The sequence below is a fragment of the Ctenocephalides felis genome, unplaced genomic scaffold (assembly GCF_003426905.1).
Source record: "Ctenocephalides felis isolate EL2017-DRISC unplaced genomic scaffold, ASM342690v1 CF-g0.4_SCAFFOLD_01604, whole genome shotgun sequence".
Taxonomy (NCBI): Eukaryota; Metazoa; Arthropoda; class Insecta; order Siphonaptera; family Pulicidae; genus Ctenocephalides; species Ctenocephalides felis.
Window position 1 is genome coordinate 44,370,000 of NW_020537758.1, and position 17,500 is coordinate 44,387,499.

Below are 17,500 nucleotides of genomic sequence, written 5' to 3' on the forward strand. Positions count from 1 at the left end.
CTAGGCCTAAAATGAATTTGTATATTTTAAATTTAATGCCTTACCATAAATATTTGAAATAATTTTTACAAACCTTCATGGCTTTCTCTAATTGCTTTAGCAATATAAACTGGTAACGGTGTCATCAGAGCTACAACTAATTTTTCAAAATTACCAGTCAACTCACTTTTCAAATTGTTTATCAGATCCTATTAATAAAAAAACTAACATTAGCAATATGGTAAAATCAAAATGTAAATTAAAACATACTTTTCCATATAATGTTTTGAATTCCAGCTCAATTTGTTGTCGTTGTTCATTTGATCTATTAGTTAGAACTCCTATGATAGCCTTTTCATCAGTACCAAATCCTTCAATGTAATAAAAATTTAACTAATATTAAACTAAATTAAATTTATCTCAGTATTACCTTTCATGGCTTTTCTTAATACTTCAGCATCAGCCCTTGGATCGAAATCCTCTGCTGGGAAAACAGTGGGCGAAGGCTGTAATAATATATAAAATGAGAAATGATTAAAAGAAAAAAAAGTGGATTTTTATGCGTTGTACAAGTAAATTAAGTATAAATAAATATTATATTAATATATTATACTATTATACACATATTATAATTATTAAAATTAGAGTAATACTTACAGGATAATAGAAACTCATTATGGTAGTCGTTAGTGTACAACCTTGTATTCTGAAACACACACATATTCATTAAAAGGTAATTCAAAGTAATTATTTTTGGCAGAAACACAAACAATATAATAATCAATATGGTAATATATATTTACAGCATATTTAAAATTGAATAATTAAATAAACATGTGAATTTATTCATAAAAAATATAGCACCTCAACAATATAAATAACCGCCCAATAAAGATAATCTCAAGGATAGATAATTTTCTCTGATGGCTTATACACTTTTTATTTAATCATTTTAATAATCTCAATTATTACGTAAAAATTTCAATATTTAAAGTAATGATAAATAATTTGTAATTTTTAATTTTGATCAGATAGAAATATATATGATTATTGGATTAGATAATAAAAAATGCGATAGAAATATGTATATTTGTTACCAAATTGATTTTTAACTTAGTAATCGCAAAAAAAATCAAAAATGAATTATTTTATATATCTTTACGTTTCAAGAGTTTCTGAACATTTTGGCATATCATAGAAAAAATGGATGTGTGTGTGTATGTGTATGTGTGTGCGGATACAAATTTTCGTCGACGATTCCGGGAACACCGATCAACCGATTTCGATAATTCAAAAAACATTCGATTCGTATTAATAAGGAGACGTGCTGATTGGTTTTTGGCAAAGACAGGTCCACCCGTTACGGATATACGGGGCAAAAATTGTCAAAAAGGGTAACTTAGATTTTAAGAGAACGAAGCGTCCGATTTTAATAATTCAAAAAACCTTTTACTTGTATTGACGAACTGATTAAATTTTTGGGATGGCAGGCCCAGCGGTTATGGACTCTCAATATATATATATAGAACTATCTATCGATTTTACAGTACAACCGACAGACTTCAACATGCAACTAATTACTTATTTACAAAAGTAAATATTTCATGTCCTAGAAATGAAACAAATCAATATTAATACTGATGGCAATAAATAGATAAAACTATTCGAACAGGTTTAAAAAAACTTTATAAGCAACTCTTTATAAAAATATGCGTAGTTTTCTTCATAGTCAATCGGTATATTTCATTATCCTGTGGAGAAGCTCAAGAATAATCACTAAACAAGATAGCTCCTCATATTTAAATAGAAAATTAAGATGAAAAAATGTTTGTCTTTAACCAGATTTGATAAAATAATCATGTTTATCCCAGAGATCAAATGAAAAACCGAAGTATTTACTTTGTTTCATGTTTAACACCTTAATAAGTTGTTATGGAATGTAAAACTTTCCATTACTGATAACAATTGTTATTTAAAGAATTAATTCTCCAAACAGAGGTTTGCTAAATAGAGTTGTTTGCATAGCCTGTTTGATGGTAATGATGGTATCTGGTTTTCTGAAGCAATTTAATATTTTGAATTTTGGATAAATACATATTTATCAAGCATTGATATAAAATTTTATCGACAGATCTTAAATAATACAAGGAAGTTGTTCATAAATATTGTATATATCTTAATATATAATTATATATATTATCAAAGCTTGGCGATCAGGGGCTTATGGCTAGTATGTTCCTTTTTCTATAATGCCATTTATCTGATTAGGTAATATATTTTTTACTCTTATAATAAATGTTTATAGCTGTTTTATTTCGTTCAATTATTTTAGTACTATTATTAAATAAAATCAAGTATCTTTATATTATTTATATTAACATCCCGTAGGATAAGTTATAGTAATGGATCAATAATCGAAATTTTTTGCATTTTTTAAATCGACGTTTTAGAGGTTTCTGAACACAAAAATGGATGTGTGTGTGAAATTTTCGTCGACATTTTCGGGAGTACCGCTCAACCGCTTTGAATGATTCAAAAAATATTCTATTCCTATTGATAGGGAGATGTGCTGATTAGTTTTTGGCAAAGGCAGGTCCAGCCGTTTCAGAAATACGGAGCAAAGAGTGCAGAAAATAGAAATCTTGTTTTTGAGAGAACGGAGTATCCGATTTGAATGATCCTAAAAATTATTATGCTTGTGTTGGCAAAACAATTGTTTTTGGAAAAAAAACTTTTTTTTGATTTTTTTTGTATATCAAAAATATTTCAGAGTATAAATTTTGGCAAGCAGCAAACCCAAATAAATCCAACGTCAATAAAAAAAAAATCATATTGCTCCCTACAATGAGTATTCAAACCCCAAATAGGGCATGCAACATAATAAATACATACTGTGTAAATTATTCTCCCGGCTACACCCATGAACGAATATACTTGGAACAACTTATACAATTATATTTTGTTTTTTGGAAAACATTTTTATAGGCAAATTCATGAAAGAAGATGTGTAAGTAATTATATCACTCATTAAACGAGTGATTCATAGAAGCAATATATAGAAATGGAAATTAGGTCTTTCTGGTATAAATATACAATAATTGTAACAAACTTACCAGTCAAGAGAACTTTAACAGAGAACTTATTTATCTTTTTATTTTTTTACACGATCGACAATATTCCGATTTGTACACCGATCACAAAATCACTTTACCGAGAAAAAATCTAAAAATATACACTTGTTGCATCTAACACTCATTTAGCAAAAAATACAAATGATACGTCAAACAGCAAACATGAATCAGATACCACGTGACCTGGTCACGTGGGAGATCTCTGTCAATTTACAATATGAGAGATCTATGCGATCTATATCAATGAGAGATCTTTGTTAAGATACCAATTAAATATGGAATAAAAGCTATCAATGATTAGTTAATATAAAATGATCAATATCAAGGATCAGAATCTACTATCTGAAGAAAAACTTTCACATTTTATTTATAAAATGCTTTGTTTCAGATTATACACATCATTATATATAGATTATTATTTTAGTGTTGGCACATGTGCATAATTCTGTGGAGCAAACCTCGCGATTTAAATATAATATACATTATTAAAAATTTAATATTATAATTATTAATATAACTCAATAATAAAAGGATGCTGTACAAACTGCATGCATATTGAATATAAATTAAGGAATTATATTTAAAAGCTATAAAATAAGAATAAGTTATCAGGAAAAAAGTATCGAGATTTATGATAAATATTGGGAAGCATATGTTGCAAATTGAGTTTGTTAATTTTCAACAGTTACAAACTGCAACCAGTAAAAACAATAATCTAACAGCTTTAATACTTTTATTTATATATTAAATTCATAATGTAAAAAATTGCCTAAAACACAACAACATTATTCAAATTTCTTTTTGAGTCTCTGACGAAACAGAACAGGCACTAAAGACCCCACTGCTAGTCCTCCTAGCACCAAAACCGAATTCAATGATAATGTACTTGTAGATGTGAGATTATTGAGAGTTTTACCAGCTTGTATAGCCAAAATGGACGGAGGCATAACACCTAAAATTAATAATATTGTTATTCCTGTTCCAAGTCTAATTTCTTTATATATAATACTCATTTACCGAATAAAGTACCAAATGCAAAAGGAAACAATGGTACTCCAACTACAGGGGCCACTAAATTTATAAACCAATTTGGCAGCAAAGGAGTTATTCGTAAGAACAACATATAATTGAATAAATCATTTTTATTACGATTGACTGTTTTTGCCCACTCAGCTGCTCGTTCAGGGAAATATGTTTTATAATTTTTCTTCCTAGTAATTGTGATAGCATATAACACAATGATGCGCCCAATGTTGAACAGACACATATCAAAGTTATTGCTGTGATAAATGGGAACAGAAAGCCTGACAGAATAGATAAAAATAATGAACCCGGTATTGCAAATGTTTGCAAACTAATAAATACATAAGGAATAATATAATTTTAATTATATTACAATATATAATTATTTGAGTAAGGATACAATACGTAAACCACACAGATTCCAGATAAAACTTCAAAAAAATATCTATCTTTGTATCGCTCCAATACAACACCTAATTGTTTTGCCTCTTCTATATCCCATGGTAATTTTATGAACTTTTTTTCATAACTAAAATTGGTATAAATTATTCATAAAGTTGAATAAACAGTTATTAAGAATACATTGAGCATTTACAATGATTCTGAAGACAAAAATAAGCATACTTTTATTAAATTTTTTACTTTAAAATGATTATTTAGATACTCAAAAAAATTTGAACTTAATAGTTCAAAATATTATTCAAAGAATTACAAAAACAACATTTTGATTAGTTCATAATAAAATAATTTATCAATGCAGATCTATCATATATATCTGTATAATGAAATATACATATGAATCTTTAAGCAGCAACTAAATTATTTTAATGAAATCCAAAGGAACACGCAACTACAGTTGTAATCCTTTTAATATCAATTAACAGAAAATTGACTATCAATACAGACACTTATTTTTGTAATATCAAAATCATAGCAACTCCTCAGAATTGATCTTACTCTTCTAAAGGTGGAAAATTCATATAAATTAATGAAACTGCTACTAGTGAAGTAATGAATATAATTAACACAGCTATTGTTGCTTGGGTTGTATTCAAGCCATTGTCTTCTTCATCTGTAATATTTCAAAAATGAAGATAGAATAATAACATTTTATAATGAAAGTAAAAAAAAAAGTAAAATCAGGAAAGCTTTAAAGGAACATACACTTAGGATTTGATCGGGATGTAGGATCTCTAGGATTTGCATAATGTCGTTGATTTACATGAGTTACTTGAGTTAGGAAATTTCGTTCGTGGGAGATTTTTAAATTTGACAGATTTCTTTCGAACGTAGAAGAAATTTCTTCACACATAATTGGTTTGTCACCTTCTCTTTGTCTTTGTTGTTTCATTTTTTTAACTTAATTAATAATTTAACTAATTAAAAATTGTTAAAAGTTTTTTTACATCTGCGTAAAGTATATTATTCAAATGTGCTAATCATTGCAAAATTATTTAACTAATTTAAACAAAACTTGACGTGTTGTGACATAAGACACCATAGATATAAAATTGTACTAACTATAATGACTAACCCTTATGAAAACGAATTTATTGACGAACGATGAACGCTCCTCTATTGACAAAATGGCGAACGAAAGTTATTTAATGCACTTTTGTAAATAACTCAAGTTTTTGCAATAATTTTTTTATTCATTTATTGGCCTTCACATAAGTAAATAAAAACAATGAAATAAGTAAATTTTGTTCATCCAATGCAAATTACACTACAATTTGCAAGCAGCTTGTCTATATACTAAAATCAAATGTTTATATTGTATTGTAATTACTTAAAATTGTAACTTTGTAAATTCTTATTTTGTTAATTGTAAACGAATGTTTCTGATTGTTAATACATATTCTTGTCTTGTTGAATAGATCTAATCCTAAACTCGAGTTTACTCACCATTTACAAAGATTTTGAAATTTTAAATTTTAAAGTTGAAGTTTTTTTTTAAAGATAAATTTTGCTATGTATTTCAAAATTATTTCGATGATTTTATTTCTTTTTATAAAATTAACTTGGTAATTATCGGCAGCACTGATTTCGAAAATATAAAATTCATTTTATGAAACTCGGTAAGAACATGTCGATTTCAATTGTAAGATCGCATTGATTAGTTCTTATTATAGATAAATGAGCATAATTCTTATTATTATTATTGAAATAGTTATGGTTTTTATTTATAGTGAAAGCAAAAGTATTATTTTAAAAATAAATACGTGGTTAAAAATTCAAACAGAATTATTTACGTATATGTATTCAGCAATGTAGCTGCTCACTAATCAATACTACCAACAGAGAACGCGAAACTGAAGAGATCCTTTTCAGTTTGAAGTATGATATCTTGCCCAGGTATGAAGCTATTCTGAAATAAATTTGTTTATTGACCGATTTCTGTCACGTCCGTCTCGTAATTTTTCATATTTTTAAGATCTCATTTTCACAATATGAAGATTTTAATAAAAGTACTAAAAGGAAGTGACTGTTGGTTAGAGGTACGTATCTAAATCTTTGTTGAAATAAAAATAATGAAATGCAATAGTTTCATTTAGACAGGTGTTATACAAATAAAAAATATACTAATTCAATCCTGAGTTATAGATTATAGAAATATTTTTCAGCATTCTATTATCACTATATTTAATATATATTTTTATTGCAGGTTAACAAAGACACAACAATAAAACAAATAAAAAATGAAGCAATGTCTCGTTTAAACATATCTGGACCTCAACAGACATTGCTTTTAGCAGGGAGGCCCCTTATAGATGAAAACTCTGTCGAATTTTATGATAGCATAAAAGAAGGAACAAAGTTATTACTAGTGATAAAAAAACAAGAAGTTCTAAATTTAAATGATGAATTAGTAAAATATTTCAAAAAATTCTACAGTGATGAAATGGCTCAACAATTTGCTAAAAGTTTTATGATTGAATTTAAAAGAAAAACTGCTTTATTAAGTTTAGATGATATAGAAAGATTAGCTACCTCAGATGCACTGTAAAATGAAATAATTTGTGTCTGTTATTACGTTATTTTAAATTTTAACAATTGTGTAGGTATGACTTCCATTATTTATATTTCTATAATAAAATAATATTAAATCAATGATTTAAGTATTTCAATTTTTAATGTTCATGTTTCTCTCTGTGCGGAACAACTAAATCCAGTTAAAATTTTAAGGAGTTGCATATAATAGTTGATCATTTTTCTAGAGCATATTATATTGACTACATATAATAGTTTCTTTTCTGTACATTCAATATAAAAACTAAGTATTTTTAGATGTTTAATTATGTTTTCATTTTTCTGTATCATATTTTTCAACTATTATATTACTGAATACTTTGATAAAAGGTTTATGCTAGTAACAAAATTGTAATTTTTTTCCAAATGATTACATTATATTAGAAATTGAGAGAATTTAAAAATATAATTAGAAATTTATTAATTGCTTGATTATAATCTTCATGGTAGTTCTAAATAACTGCTTCAACCATATAGATGTAGCTATGAGAGACCATATATATTGATTTAACAAGTTTATTGGAGAGGGCTCAACTTATAATAACCTAGCCCACACCAACAAATTATATTAGCATATATTGCAATGTCAAACAATTACAATAAAAATGAGAGTACCTTTTACTGTGAATATAAACACTGTTTTTGCTTATCAATCAACAAATAATATTTCATCAGATAGAAAAGTTAAATCAGAAGATTTCTTGTGGGATAGTAACACTCCGGAGGCCTTGGCAAGTTTATGCATTAAAAGAATAGCATTAACTTGGGCAGGTAATTTTGTATGATATACATTAACTTTTTTTTAAATAAATAATAGACCATAATATATACGGAAAACAAAAACAATATTTGTATTAGTGCTTGCAATGAAAATAATTCCATTGGATTAACTCAAATATTTATTATAATCTTGAGTAAATAGACTGTGTTAAAAAAGGTATAACATATTCACAAAAAGGTAAAGACATTATAAATATACACATTATTCAATACTTTTTTGTAATACAGATCATTAAAACTTAATAAATGCTCAACATTTTAAATGAAAAATCTATGTACAGTCTAAAATTAAACAAAAGATAAAACTTATATTGTACTGAATACTTTTTTGAGCTTTTCCTATATTAATGTGAATTTATTTAAAATACAGATTTAATTATTTATAAAAATTATACTATAGATGAATAAAATTGGCTACTTAACAGTGGCATGAAACTAAATCTTTCCTCACAATTTATCAACAAATGGCGATTAGCTAAATTCTAAATTATATTTGCATGCTATTATATATATATTTATATATAATTGCATGCAAATATATATATATATATATATATATATATATATATATATATATATATAATTGCATATCTATCATTATCCATGATTTGAGAAGAATGTTATTCTTATGGAATTATTAATTATTATTAACAATCATCAAGTCCATAGATTTTTTATATTGTCTGAACTCCTCTGCCACAGAATCATATTCTTTTGTCAGTTCATTCACCATTTTTTCAATTTCTTGCTTATCCACTTTTGGTTCTGCAGCAACAGTAAAACTTTTCAAATAGCGGCAAAGTTTATCTTCATAATAAAGACAATCAAAATTTTCTGATTTTTTAAATTGAAAAGGTTTTATGGGAGATAGTGGAAAGACTTTCATGTCTCTGTATAAATTATTTATTCTATCCATTAATGATCCATTGTTGCATATATCATCATCATCTTCAACTTGTGTGAGCTCTACTTGAGATACATCTATCAGAGCTGCAGTTTGATCAACATCCATGTACATTGTTGACGATGCAATGTTTTCAACAGCTGATACTGTTGGTGCTTCGGTAATATGTGGATATGGTTGAGCACTGTATTTAAAAAATTGATGTGAAGGCATGTTGCTTGAATAATATAATGGTGTTTGAGTCGAGTTGTTTGAAAGCAAAGTACTTCTTTTGGCAATGATACTGCTTTCATCTTTGTTTAACCCAGATGTTATATCGAATATAGAAGGTGTAACAGGGTTTGTTCTCTTTTCTATAACAGTTGATGATTCTAATTGTGGTTTTAATGTTTGTTGTACATTATTTTGCAAAAGAGAAGAATTGGTTCTGTTAATCATAAAACTATTTTTGTTTTGGCTTAATATAGATGCTGAATCAAGAGCATGAACTTCATTTGAACTTATCTGTTTTACTACATTTGAATCTAATTGTCCTGAAGAAGTCTTATAACTTTGACTTGTAGCAGCATTATTAGATTTTATCAATGAATTTTGTTCCAAAATATTTGGTGGCAATAATTGGTTTTTATTACGTATTGTACTGCTTTCATCTTTATTAAATCCGAGACTAAAATCAATAACTGAATGAATATCGGTTACCACTTTCATAGATCTTGTTATTGGTGTTTGTATCAAATTATTTTCAAGAAGTTCATTATTTTTGCTCATCATGATACTGTTTTCAGTACTATTGAACACTGAAGGATTGGTGTGTTGAATTGTTTCTTTTTGTTCACATTTTGAATTTGATTGTGGCGTAAAAAAAGTTTTATAACATTGCACTAGAGATTCATTATTTGCTTTTAATAATGAGGTTTGATTTAAATTATCAAGCAGTTTGGAATTATCATTCATGATACGATTGTCGTCTTTGTTTAACCCAGATGTTAAGTCAAATGCAGAAGGTACATTAGGTCGCAAGTTACATAGAGCCTCAGTCCTTTCAGATTCATTATTTATTTCAGAAGTGCATTCTAGTGCAGGAATTAAACTCTTACTAGAATTGCATATACTATATTTTGATAAAGCATTGTCATTGAAAATTGAATTATTATAATCTAAGGTCTTTCTTTCAACATTATTCTTTTGATCACCAAATATTATACTTGTACAATTTCTTTGGAGATGTTGATTATTGGTTTCAGCATTGTTTTGATTATTAATTGCATATTCAGAGAGTTGTGTTATTTCTTCAGCTTCAGGTCTCACATCGTTAACCATTGCTTCAACTTGAACTGATGATGCTGAAACTTCAGATTTAATTTGTAATGCCGGAGATAAAATATTGTTTAAAAGATGATTCGTAGTCAAAACTGTTTGCTGTGTATGAACAGCTTCTGTATCATTAGAACATGCTTCAGGATTTTTCTCAAAGTTTGGATATTTCCATACAACTGCTTTACATTTCATCAAGGATGTCTTACTTACTGCATTATTAGAAAATTTATCAATAATAATATTATCATCATTTTTATTACTGAATGATGAGCTTTTCTCCATAACAGAAGGAACAATGGGTTGCATGTTACATAAAGCCTCAGTTCTTTCTGATTCATTATTTTTTTCAAAAATATTTCTCATTGTATTGCTTTCTGAGGAAATTAAGTCTTTATTAGAATAGCACTCATCATGTTGTCGTAATTCATTGGTCTTCAAAATTGATGTTTCTTGAAGAGTCATATCCATATCATTATCATGCTCTTCAAATACAATAGTTTTTCGTTTATTTGTTTCGACCCCAACACCTGGAGATGTATTATCACAAAGAGTCAGATTCATATCATTATCTTGTTCAGCAAAAACTATAGTTGTTCGTTTGTTTCTCACTGTATCAATTTGGGCAGCATCATTTGTAATGGTCATTTCCATTTCACCATCTTGATCATCAAACACTATAGTCATTCGTTTGTTTCTCACGGTATCAATTTGGGCAGCATCATTTGCAATGGTCATTTCCATCTCATCATCATGTTCACCAAATAAAATAGTAGCTCTTTTATTTTTTACTATCACATTAGATTGTGGTTTAACAATATCATTTTCTTTGTTATCAAAAATACTTTCTGCCACTTGTGTTAATTCTAAATCTGCTTCAGTACCATTGAATGTGATAGTTCTGCGCTTGCTTTTAATATTGGTATCAGCAACTTGGTACTCACTTATTTTCTTAAAATCATCATTACAAGTTTCATGGGATCTTTTCTCCTTTTTATGTGGAGGACTATCATGTTTGTCTGTTACATCATAATCAGAAATTTCATAAGATCCCTGATTATCACTTTGATCATGGAAAATTCTGAAAATTTCAATATTTAAATTTTAATATTCATAATGAAATACAAAAGAGAATGAACAAAAAACAGATTCTTCTTCCAGAATGTGGAAATTGGGAACCTATTAAGTCAGGAAAGGACAAAAAACTAAATTCATACAACTGGAGTCAAGCCAAGTAATTAATTTTTTAATATTTATTAGGTGCTAATAAAATACTCACTTTATACTTCGTCTACATGAAAAATTTACACGCCGATTTTTGGATTCAGCTTCAGGCGCTATTGTTGACACAGTCAGTGTTTCTTTGGGCAATTTCAAAATCTATGAATAAAAGAAATATATCACATAATATGGAAAAAAAATATTATACACAAACATAACGCTTATAAATAATTGCATACCGATGATCTTCTTGGCGTATTCATATTTATAACAGAAATAGTACATTAAAATTGTTATTCAGGAATTAACTACCCATATTCTAAACACTCTTTGCATAAAAAATATTTGAAAATTAATAATAATTTAACTAAACTTCTACAAATACTAACGACACTAACAAATAACGAAAATGTCAGTTAAAACTAAGGGTACTGGCGCATTTTAGATTATGACACAATCTGTCATATCGATGACATGGCTGTCAGATTGAACTAAGGTTGCTGGCGCATGTTAGTTTATGACAGTATTTGTCACTATTTGTCATGATATGGCACCATCGTTGACACAAAAAATAGCTTTTTGAAACAGTTATGATGAATTCATTTGAATTATTAATTTATAATATTATTAATTTGTTATTAATATTATTATTATTAACTATACTAATTTTAAACCAATCAGCCCGATTAGCGTTTGTTCAGCATTTTTTTCAATAACCAATTTTTTTGCTCTTTTCCGCTAATCCTACAGCCGGCAACATACTTTTCTGCATAATTGCGCAAGCTATGACTTGGTTTGCGCAAACACTTGAGTCGTCTGTGGGCACTGTGAAAATTTGACTGGTTGCGCTCTCATAGACATCGGCCTAGACATTTTATTAAGCCGGCGACAGACGTTACTGTATACCTGTGCAGTATACAGTAACGTCTGTCGCCGGCTTAATAAAATGTCTAGGCCGATCGTCTTGCAAAACTAATCAACGCAAGTTCTTATAGAGTTTAATCAAATTCAAAGTTTATAATTTCAAAACTAATAAAAAGAAATTAACTTCAGGTTTATAAAGAAGTCTTACAAAAGCTTAAAAATGTTTGGCAATTTTGTCAAAACGTTTATGTCGTTTTAATAAATTATTAATTAATATAAAAAAAATTACATATATTGTACAACCATGTTTTTATTTATTTAATATAGATTATACATTATACAATGAGATATGCAAATGTGAAGATCTTGATTATTTAGCCGAATGTCTATCAAGTGATTTGGCTCAAAATGAAAAGACATCTAAACTTGTACGTTCGGAAGCATTTTGGAGACGAGCTTTTGAAGATCGTTGGCCACACCTCAACAAGAAAAAGGCAAAATCTAAAACCTGGTTGCAGGTAAAACTAAATAGTAATAATAGTCATATGTTTAACTCCCGAAAGTATTTAATCTTAAAGCTATATAGCTTGTTTCCGAAACAAACATATATTTTTTATGGCCTATCGCATATTACAACTATTTAACTCTGTGTACAGTATACATAAATTTTAAATAAATATTTCTTCCAGACTTATATGGAAATGCATGCAGCTGAAACCATAGAGAACTTGAATCCTGATGACTGCACCAGAAAAACCGTAATAAATATTAAATAAATGATTTCCATAATTATAAATTTATCTTTTTCATTTGCAGATCGATAATTTACAAAATCTTTGCTCTCAACACGTTAAAGAATTGAATTTGACTCAAATGGTGCCTAATAACGTCGTTGATAATGGTAATATATAAATAATTAATTAAATTAATAAGTAATAAATTTGTACTAATAAGTAATTTGTTATTTACAAACAACTATCATATCTTTCTGATATAAAAATAGTTTTAAATCCTATAGCACAGTTTACTGATTTTATTTCAGAGCATATACCAATATCATGTTTTCTCGAATGCTTTCCTCATTTAACAAAGTTACACATAACATATAGTGTGAAAGATTTGAGGCGACAGTTTGAATTTGGCTGCTACGATCCAACACTTCTGGACATCAAAGATTTGTCAAATGGTCTCGCTAATTGCACACATCTTAGATCACTTAAGTAAGTTAAATTAATATGATATTATATAAAGATACAAAAAACACTGCAATTTCTCTAAGTCTACATTAAATCATTTTTATCAGAATATATAGAACAAGACTATGTGGGGGAACTGCTTTTCTTTTTGATTCTTTATTACGATGTGGCTTGGAAGAGTTGTCACTTCCACATTGTTCCTTAGGAGATGAAGGAGCTGCACATGTCGCCAGTTTAGTACAGTCAAACGCTATGCTCAGATATTTGGATCTTTGTGACAATGAAATAGGTACATAACATGGTTAAGAATTTTTTATTTTGTTTGCCAATATGTGGATATATTGAAACGAGTGAACGAATTGGTTAAATTGCACTCCGTTCAACAAACAAACAAGTTAACAAATAAACTTATTTGATGATTTTTGAACATATTCGATTTCAGCGACTTTCGCTTTCATTATTTTCTGCAATATGCAGACTATGATTTAACCATACATACACTCAGTTTCACAAGAGTCGAATTGGAATCAATACCTATCTTAATTGCCATTGCTTGGGAGGAGCGACTAGGGCGGGTGCAGAGCACGCTAATAAGAGTGCAAAAAATGTAAAAAGGGTAGGCAAGAACTATGGAGGGACTAATTTTATAACATTGTTGACAAAAAAAAAAAGAATATATGGTGCGCTATATAATTATATACAATCTAATAAAATAAAATTATAAGGTTAATATATAAAATATATATGATATAAATAAATAATAAAAAAAACGTCTACTTATTCGAGAGTTAAGATAGGGATTTTATTTATAAATATTCTTAATTACAGCTAAATATTTGAATTATTGTAAATAGGTAATATCGGCGGACAATTACTGGCATCAGCAATCTTTGAAAGTTCTAATGAAGATTCTGAATCAGATGAATTATCCTTGTTGGGATTGTCGCTGAGGCTAAATCCAATAAAAGACGAAGCTGCCTCTAAAATCTTTAAAGGACTTACATTCAATAAGCAAATTAAGTTGTGAGTAGAACTAATTATTCCAGCTCCAGGAGAAAAATCGGAAATTAAGTTTGTCCAACTAACGTTTATTGAAAATAGCTATTGATTATTATTGATTGAAGTATTTTTGTACCATTTTGTCGTTATTTACAGTGTCGATTTATCATGCTGTTCTATAACTGCTAAAGTTTTCGAGCAATTTGCGCTTTGCTATAAAAATAATGCGCATTTGGAAGAAATTAATTTATCAAACAACTATTTAGGAAAGGTAACTGATATAAAACATATATATTTAATTAGGTTTAAACTTTTTTTTTTGTTGAAGGCGTTTTCTGAAAAATTTGTTGAAGAGCAATTATCCAATCAACAAATCAGAATTTTAGATCTACGTGTTACTGGTTGTGATTCTGAAATTTTGAAAACTGTCGAAAAACAGTTGTATGATAATCGAAAACGTATAGAACACACCTTGTCCATTCGAGCTGGAAAATGGAGACAAAGTGTTATAGAACGACGAAGAAGAACTTAAATGATTAAATAATGAAAGATAATGTAAAGCTACATATGTTTGATAATGAAGTGTTCCATACAAATACTTCAGTAAAATTCACATATAATGCTTTTGAGCAGAGCAGGCCCAAATATACAATGTATATGGACATTAAGAAATAAAATAAATAATTTCAAATTTCAACCGCTTTTCAATGAATTTTAAGTGATATTTAAATTCCAATTGCTTAATATCGTTGGATAATTAAATATAAATTATATAGAAGAATTACAAGTTTTGTGTTAAAAACACTAGATCACAAATATGTACAAAATATATTTATTTATTAACTTCCCGTAGGGCAAGTTATAGTAATCGCAAAAAAATCGAAAATTTTTATATATCTTTACGTTTCAGAGGTTTCTGAACATTTTGGCATACCTTAGAAAAAATGGATGTATGTGTGTGTGTGTGTGTATGTATGTATGTATGTATGTATGTACGTGTGTGTATGTATGTGCGGATACAAATTTTCGTCGACGATTTCGGGAACACGGATCAACCGATTTGAATAATTCAAAAAGCATTCGATTTGTATTGATAAGGAGACGTGCTAATTAGTTTTTGGCGAAGGCCGATCCAGCCGTTCCAAATATACGGGGCAAAAAGTGCCGAACACGGTAACTCAGTTTTTAAGAGAACGGAGCGTCCGATTTTAATAATTCAAAAAACATTTGACTTGTATTGACAAGATGAAGAATTGATCAACGTGATCACATCGTGATGTACTTTACAATTTCTTAAAAATCTCATTCGAAAATTTATATATTGTTCAATATAAAATGACAAGGATTGGTTTTTTGGTGCATTGTGAACGTTTATAATATGAAATAATTAGGATTAATTCAATTACATAGTCCACTGAAGATGACACAAAACAATGTGTCGAAACGTATGGAAAAAATAAAAATGTTTTAAAGTTCATACAAAATTTTTTAATTGATGTATTGCCCTGAAAACTGAATATCACATATTTCAACATCAAAATTATATATAAAAAATTTAATATATATATATATATATATATATATGTATATATATATGCATAAGTAAGTTCTTGTGGGGCGATACATCAAAGAATAAAAAGCAAAGATTTATAAATTAATCTTTAATTCCAAACGTTTCGACATTCAATTTAATGTCATCATCAGTGGATCTAAAAACAATATGAAAAATTAGTATATCTAGGTAATTATAATACCTGTGGATTGGTATAATACTATAAATATAAGAGGAAATTAACAAAACATCACACTAACACAAACACAATATAAAAGATAGAAAAGGTAATAGAGACTAGATATTATATGAATAAAAAGAAAAAGAATATAGGCATAACTATATAAGTACACATATATACACATTCATATAAACCTACGCGTATGCATATATACACATACAGTAGAACCTCGATTATCCGGACTAATTGTTATCGATAGGCATCCGGATAGTCCAAATTATGAAGAATAATGTTTTGTTTATCAAAAATAACAAATGCATACATATATATAAAAAAGAATCGATGTTTATTAGAAAATTCACACTTACATATTTTCTTAGATTACATTATACATATTATATTAATCATGAGGTAAAATATTCAGGTGGTACGTAAAGTATCAATGAAGAAGAAAAGTTGCTTACAAATAATTTGTTGATCGTTTTTGTAAATATCAACAATATAAGGCTTCTTCTAAGAGTTCATTATTCGGTCTCTTCACCATTTTCCGATTTTCACTACTCTCTTTACTATCTAACTTACAAGTGTACGACAAAATTGAATCGGCATTTTTTTTAATATCGCTTATAGTGGATGTTTCTACACTGCACCATACCTATCAGCTAACTTACGGCCGGTTTCGCCTTTTTTAATGATTCTATAATATTTATTTTATCTTTAAGGGATAATATCACCCTTTAAAAATGTATATATGCACGTCAAAACAGAGAATGTATTAATGTATATATGCACATCAGAATATGCAAGTTCCGACGCGATTATGTCAAGATAATCGCGAATCCGTATAACCGAGGTCCGGATAATCGAGGTTCTACTGTATATATATATATATATATATATATATACATACATATATACATATATACAGGGCCGGACCTGCCTTGCATGCGATGCATGCAAAAAATGCGGGCGCACGCCTTAGGGGGCGCCAAAACGAGATTCGGAAATAGAGTTTATAATATATTATTAACATTTTTTTCATATAAAATTTAGAATACTTAATAGATTATAATAAACAATCTAACTTAATGGATACGTAGACACAAAAAGCATATTCAGTTTGCAATGTGATATCAGTAGAAACAATTCATTACTCTGCAAATTAGTAGATTATTGTTCTGCTTATTGTTTCATGTACTTATTAAATTCTTCTCGTTTGATGTTTGAGTTAATGTGGACTCAAAAAAGAAATTGTCTAGTGTTCAAACCCGTAAGCACAAACCTACGAAAGTTTAAATTATTGGGCATTATTGACGAAAAACTACA

General features: G+C 28.1%; 3 protein-coding genes and 1 pseudogene across 3 annotated transcripts in view; 2 read left to right on the forward strand and 2 right to left on the reverse strand.

The window, feature by feature from the left end:
* LOC113372150 (annexin B11-like) overlaps positions 1-3,229 on the reverse strand; it is a 6,061-nt gene extending 2,832 nt beyond the window's left edge. The window contains exons 1-4 of the mRNA XM_026612473.1: positions 3,093-3,229; positions 637-685; positions 410-485; positions 250-350 (exon numbers count right to left, since the gene is read on the reverse strand). Coding sequence (XP_026468258.1) covers positions 250-350; positions 410-485; positions 637-654 — 195 coding nt within the window. The 5' untranslated portion in view covers positions 655-685; positions 3,093-3,229. The remainder of the gene's footprint in view (positions 1-249; positions 351-409; positions 486-636; positions 686-3,092) is intronic.
* A 656-nt stretch (positions 3,230-3,885) lies between these two features.
* On the reverse strand, positions 3,886-5,529 carry LOC113373065 (annotated as a pseudogene).
* A 940-nt stretch (positions 5,530-6,469) lies between these two features.
* LOC113373819 (ubiquitin-like protein 4A) lies at positions 6,470-7,140 on the forward strand. Its single transcript, XM_026614092.1, has 2 exons — positions 6,470-6,631; positions 6,799-7,140. The coding sequence occupies exons 1-2, from the start codon at positions 6,584-6,586 to the stop codon at positions 7,138-7,140; spliced, it is 390 nt and encodes a 129-aa protein (XP_026469877.1). The 5' UTR covers positions 6,470-6,583.
* A 4,651-nt stretch (positions 7,141-11,791) lies between these two features.
* On the forward strand, positions 11,792-14,973 carry LOC113373820. The gene is made up of 9 exons (XM_026614094.1): positions 11,792-11,810; positions 12,574-12,764; positions 12,936-13,004; positions 13,063-13,147; positions 13,289-13,466; positions 13,550-13,731; positions 14,297-14,465; positions 14,598-14,712; positions 14,770-14,973. The coding sequence occupies exons 1-9, from the start codon at positions 11,792-11,794 to the stop codon at positions 14,971-14,973; spliced, it is 1,212 nt and encodes a 403-aa protein (XP_026469879.1).
* Positions 14,974-17,500: the final 2,527 nt, after the last annotated feature.